This window comes from Cibotium barometz, chromosome 46, assembly GCF_041138505.1.
Source record: "Cibotium barometz isolate CiBa-2024 chromosome 46, ASM4113850v1, whole genome shotgun sequence".
In the NCBI taxonomy this organism is placed as follows: Eukaryota; Viridiplantae; Streptophyta; class Polypodiopsida; order Cyatheales; family Cibotiaceae; genus Cibotium; species Cibotium barometz.
Genome location: NC_141091.1, coordinates 19501484 through 19508087, shown reverse-complemented (window position 1 = coordinate 19508087; position 6604 = coordinate 19501484). Strand labels below are relative to the sequence as shown.

At 46.6% G+C, this 6604-nt stretch overlaps 1 protein-coding gene across 1 annotated transcript; it reads right to left on the bottom strand.

Annotated features, from left to right (window-relative positions):
• Positions 1-3813: 3813 nt before the first annotated feature.
• Positions 3814-4359, bottom strand: LOC147611961 (uncharacterized). The gene has a single exon (XM_086784151.1). The coding sequence runs from the start codon at positions 4357-4359 to the stop codon at positions 3814-3816; it is 546 nt and encodes a 181-aa protein (XP_086640277.1).
• Between the last annotated feature and the right edge of the window lie 2245 nt (positions 4360-6604).

Here is a 6604-nt window from a genome sequence, read left to right as displayed (position 1 = left end):
CACAACCACAACCACAACCACAACCACAACCACAACCACAACCACACCGATGATCTAGAATTCGATCTTCCAGTCTCAACCAGCTGGGTAAACCTCACGGACCGTCTCCCCTCGTCGTGAGCCAGCCAATGAGGGCCAAGCCGTCCTGTCACCCCCTCAGGTACTGCCACTTGTACCAAACCCTCTCGCCCCTCGGAGGGGACGTCTCCTCATGAGGTGGGGGTTAAGTCACCGCACTAGCCTGGACCCACAGAACTAGGCAGCATATATACATCACCCTGGTGGTGAAATCCAATTCCCAGTGGCATAGGAGGGGATTGCCCTGGGCCGACTCCCGGCCTCGCTATATCCTCCGCCTAGCTACACAAGCAAGCACGGAGTTAGCTAAGGGGGGGAGAAGCTGTACCTGCATGTTCCAGTAGTATATCCAATAAAAAGAGACATAGCCTTTATTCAATGAATTCACACATTAACAAAAACCATCGTTTCGGAAAGACAATGATTCAAAAGCAAGATTATTTTCTTATAGCTTTACTTAAGAGTAACCATAAGGTACTTTAGGCCATCTATACTAGGGGTTTAACCTTGGTTCCTTTCCTATTATTTCGAATCTTTGCATTAAGCTTCATAAGAGAGAATTTTACTTAAACTTGTTAAATGACCAACGTGGTTATCGTTTTCATGCCTATTCGCTTCAAGAGGGGCGAAGTCGATTGCAGGGACGCGATTCGCTTCATTCCCTCCTTGGGCAACGCGTGGTTCTTCATTTCGGCGGCGTTTTGGTGCCATAGGAGCACTAGAGGTTTAAGAGGATAGAGAGAGAACGGGGTGAATAGAAGAGATTGGGAACTTGGAGAGAAAAGCGAATTCTACAAGTTCAAACGGATTCGAAAACGGAGTCCGTTTGGGGTAGGAAAAGCTTGTTGGGCTTATGGGTAGGAAAGACCTCTTAGCCTAAGTTTAAGTCGCCGCATATGGGGGGGGGAATTGAGAGGTGTCCTTAACTTGGAGAGCTCTTGAGAAGAGTGTACGCCTAGGGAGGAAAAGCTTGTTGGGCTTATGGGTAGGAAAGACCTCTTAGCCTAAGTTTAAGTCGCCGCATATGGGGGGGGAGGAATTGAGAGGTGTTCTTAACTTGGAGAGCTCTTGAGAAGAGTGTACGCCTAGGGAGGCCTAGGGAAGAGTGCATGGTTAGGGAGGCCTAGGGAAGAGTAAGGCAAGGGTTGGAGGACAAGCACACTTTAAGTCTATTCACACGGGGGAACAAGAGTGTAGGACATGTCCTAGAGCTTGAGGGAGGGCTTCCGCCTAGGGCCTTGCTGGGGGCTTTCTTGGAGAAGGGGGCTGGGAGGGTCCTTTTATAAGTGCTGGAGGGTGGACGTCCGGGTGCGGGAAGGCGACACCTGGGTGGTGTAGGTGTCCGAGAGAGAGTGTGGGCGCGAGACACCTGGGGGTGGAGGTGTCTCGAAGAGAGAGAAAGTGCGACACATGGGGGTGGAGGTGTCCCCAAGAGAGAGAGAGCGCGACACCTGTGGATAGAGGGTTCTAGGAGGAGGGGGTACGTGTAGGGGTGTGCTGGAGGGTGTGTCTAGGTCGTGTACACACTTGGGTGTCCCGGGTGGATTGTCGGTCGTTTCACGGGCGGTGCCCGTGTGGTGGGGCCCACGCCGGCCGCCCGCCGCCGCCGTCGTCCCGGGGAGTCAAAAACTTTTTTTGACGAAAATGTCCGGCCTTGCCCCGTGACCATGGGGGCGTGTTCCGGTCGTTGATTAGACGCCTGGATAGTTACTATTTGAGGTCGGAAGTTGGTAGATTAAAGGCTTAAAAGCTTAATTAAACCCATTTCGGGTACCTGTTTTTAGTTCAGAAAAAACTATTTTAAGCATAAAATTACGCGTAGATTCCAAATTTGGATTCAAAATTAAAAATTTCTAAGCAAAAATGGCTCATTTTTCCAAAAATAGAAGTTTTTTGATCGTAAAAATGACAAACTAAGTTATATTTTTCAACTCTGAAGCAAGTACATTGTTATTTACAATGGGTATGTTATATTTTTTAACTCTGAAGCAAGTACATTGTTATTTACAATGGGTATGTTATATTTTTCAACTCTGAAGTAAGTACATTGTTATTTACAAGTACATTGTTATTTACAATGGGTATGTTATATTTTTCAACTCTGAAGTAAGTACATTGTTATTTACAAGTACATTGTTATTTTTCAACTCTGAAGCAAGTACATTGTTATTTACAATGGGTATGTTACAAAGGTTGTCATGGTGTCATGGGAGCCTAAGCAGGACTAAGTGGAGGGACTTTGGGCCTGGGTGAACAGGAACAGGCAGATTCTAGCGTAAAGGTCAAGACCGCCTGAACAGGTTTCGGAACAGTTTGGTTGGAGAATGGCAAAGCAAGTCTTTGTGTCAAGGCAAGCTAGAGCACTCAAGTCAATTGAGCCAAAGCCAAAGAGGTGCAAAGGTTCGAATGCCAAAGGTTCGCGATGGTTTCACTTGGTGTCGGGTGGGGCCAACAAAGGCACTTTGTCACACAGAGAATCAATGCACTTAAGTACTAAACATGTTGCAACAGGGCATCACAACTAGGTGCAGAGTTGGAAGTGGCACAAGATGGGGCAAACCAAGATGGAGTCAGTGAGGTCTCTTGCCCATAAAGATTTTGCACAAAAGATCTCAAGGGTCATCGGGGAGTAGCAAGGCTCAAGACAACACTCCAACGAAGAGGAATGTGAAGTCAGATTTGAAGTAAAGATGTTGCAACCAAGTTGGTGTCAACTCGGCAGACAAGTCTCGACTTCCTTGATGGCTTATGCATTTCGGGCAACACTGCATTGCCTCAGGTAATCACTCTTACTCAGCTCAGAGAGGAGCCACAGCGAGACCACGCAGTCACCTCGCCAGTTTTGTGGGGATTGGGGGACTCTCAAGCAGGGGCTTGAAGTCTGGGCCATTTAGATGAAAAGAAAAATACAAAAATATGCACCGTCTTTCATTTGTAAAACGGGTTAGACACTAACCTTGCTGTGATGGCTATAAAGCAGGGTAAAGACCTCTCGCGGGTAATTACTATCTATCACTATGCACATAGAGCTTTCTATGAGGCACATGCACTCAACCTTTGGTTTCAAAAGTAATTGACGAGGGCGTCAATTCTGTAAAGGGGGGGTGTATGTGAGGTGGGATTTCTATCCGAAGGGACATGGTGCCTTGGGGGTATGCTAGCCCGCCCCGAATAGTTTGCCTCTATATGGGGAGGAGGTGTAAGGAGAGGCAAAGCACAGACCCATGGTAGGCACCTTAGGAATGCACTCACGCACCAGGTAGGCACGTTAGGAATTCCCGGGTCCGGGAGAGGTTCTGTGGGTGCCGAGTGCCCCGCGGGTTGCCCTCCCCGCCTTAACGGTGATCGGGCCGAACGTGGAGTCGGGACCGAAAATGGTAGAAAACGGCCGACCGATGAACCGGCGAGCCGTGCTCTGCCGCCGACGGCGAATCGTTCCACGGCCGGGCCGGCGAATCATGGATGGAAGGCAAGACCTGAGACGAGGCCGCCGAGGGAGCCAAGCAGGGCATGAATGTAAGTGATCAGTGAGACTCGCACGGGACCGTTTTCGTCGATCTCGTGACATCCGAAACCCCCATTAATCGGAGAAGAAAGGACTTCCCCACCATGAAGATTTGCGAGGAAATAAGAGGAAGGACCGAAGAACATGCGTGAAGAAAACACCAGCACTAATAGCCCTCTTTGGAAAAATTTCTTCTTCGAATGCCGATCCACTTGCCACTTTCTGCGGCTTTAAATTTCTTGCGCCCAATAAAATCTTTTCTTCCTCTCTTCATCTAATTCCTGGATGACCTCTAGTTTGTATGCCAAGGAATCCTCTAGCACCAATCTGTCCATAACCGCAAGGCGTAAATTGGGAACCACAAATTTGACCGGCGTGATGGCCTCCATACCAAAAGCAAGTTTGAATGGTGTCAACCCAGTTGCGACTTTAAACGCTGTGTAGTAAGCCCAGAGTGCGGTCAAAAGCTTCACATCCCAATCTGTCTGATGATGAAGACTAACCACTTTAGTCAGAATGTGGATTATCTGCTTATTGGAATATTCTACTTGCCCATTAGCCTGAGGGTAATACGGGGACAATTTGCGATGCAGCACAAAGTAAAACCCCGTCATTCGTTTGATGACTTTATTAAAAAAATGACAGCCCCGATCACTGACCAACTCCATTGGACAGCCAAACGTGGTAAAAACATCCTTAAAGAGACACTTTACCACAAAGAAAGCAGTATTATCTCGCAAAGCCCATGCTTCTACCCACTTCGTACAGTAATACATGGTAGAAGTGAAAATATACATGTTCCTGGTTAGAGCCGTTTTGCGGGTTTGATTGGGCCTATAAAATCCAAACCCCATTTTTGAAATGGTTCCAAAGGAAGAATCTAATGGAGAGGCATTCGATCCCAATGGGACGGTTGTCCCATGCACGCTGACAAACATCGCATTGCCTCACAAACTACTGTGCATCCGCATGAGCAGACGGCCACCATAATCCACTTTGTATGACCTTCTTCGCGGTGATTTTCCTGAGAGATGCCCACCAGTAACTCTGCAATGGGCTTCCCACAACACTCTTTCCTGGTCATGGGGCAAGATGCATTGTAACCGTGCGTCTGAACATTGCGATAATAAAGTTCCCCCACACAAACTTCAAATGAGCGGCTCCACAAGGCAAGCACCGCCGCTGGTCCCTGGTTAAATGAGCAGGCATCTCACCACTAGAGATAAAAGAAAACATTTCTTCATATACCAGGTCCATGGGATGCTCGAGAGAGTTGCTCCTTCCTCTTCAGACTATACCCCCACATTTGGTTGAACCGTAAACAATGAAGCATCCAAAAATTCATCATCCAATGCCGACTGCTGGCTCCCTTGAATCCAATCGAGAAAGATAATCTACCACCACATGCTAAGCACCAGGGCGATGGATGACTTCAAAATCAAATTCCTGTAATAATAGAACCCATCGAGCTAATCTTCCTATTAAATTTTGTTTCCGCACCAAGTAAAGAAGAGCAGAATGATCCACATATGGAAGAAAAATCATCAGCCCAAAAGATAGTTGTATCTGGGCACTAAATGCCTGATACTTGGTAATGGAAATCTCATAAAAGAACAAACACTAGCACAAAGACATTCCCTTTAGCAGAAAATCATAACAGCAAAACGGAATACAAAACATCATACAGAAAATCCGCTACACACAATAACCCTGAACAGATGATCAGAATTCATTCATGTCATAATCATGTAAGGGATTACATTTCCGCTTCTTCATCTTCTACAATTCTGAATATCCGTTATGCGCCTTCCCATGATCAACTAACTACATCTATTTATATCTCTCCCTTCTCACGAATTCCTAAGCAACTACCCAAAAGGATCATTCACATACGTAGAATTCGGATATTCCAACTTAGGTAAAGTTAACCCCTAACAATAGTGCCGAAACTTCCGCATAGAGTACAACATTCCCAAGCCTTCCCGCTCGGTAACGGAATAATTCTTTTTAGCAGAAGACAACTGGCAAAACTGGCATAATAAATTGGGCAAAACCATCCCATAGTCTACTCTTGCATCAAAACATTGCCAATTGCCACATCAGAAGCATCCACAAAAACATGAAAATCAACCCCCCAATCGGGAGGAATCATCACTAGTGCTTGAGAAAGTTGAATCGTGATCCGGCCGGTAAGCCAAATTAGAGTCTTGAGACCAATGAAAATGCTTGCTGTCAAAATGAGTGGCTGCATTTAAAGGATTTGCCAAATGTGCCAAAAATCGCAAATGATGACCATGCCACCAAATTTGGCCCAAAAATTGCATACAGCCTTTTGGATCCATAGGTGCAAGTGCTTGCATAATAGCCGCCACTTTGTCTGGATCTACCACAATGCCATCCTGGGAAATGATGTGACCCAGCAATTTGTCACTTCGCACCACAAAAACACACTTGAGTGGATTAAGATTGAAGGACACCTCGTGGTGGCAGCGCTGAAAACAGAGCCACAAGTGCCCCAAATGCAACACACTAGTGCCAAAGACACTCTCAGATCATCCAAAAAAATGCGCATGAAATTGGTGAGAAAGGGCCGAAAGATTTCATACATGTTGCGCTAGAAGGTGGAAGGTGCATTGCGCAAAATCCGAACCACATGATTGTGCACACAAACACCCCCATGCGGTGATGAATGCGGTTTTGGCTTGATCCTTTCGTGCCATCCGGATTTGATTGTAGCCGCCACTGAATCCATCAAGAAACGAGTACATTTCATGCCCTGCTACATCATCCAGAATGGAATCCATGTAGGGCAAGGGAAAAGGGTCCGGGATTGTGGCCACATTAAGCATTCTGTAATCCACACAGATGCGTAATTTTTTTGTTCTTCTTCGGGACAATGACTATAGGAGAAATCCAGTCCGGGTTTTTAATAGGTGCTATGAATCCCACCCTCAGCCAAGCGGTCCATCTCTTCCTTGACCTGCTTGGCTACATGCGGGTTTATGCGATAACGCTGCTACC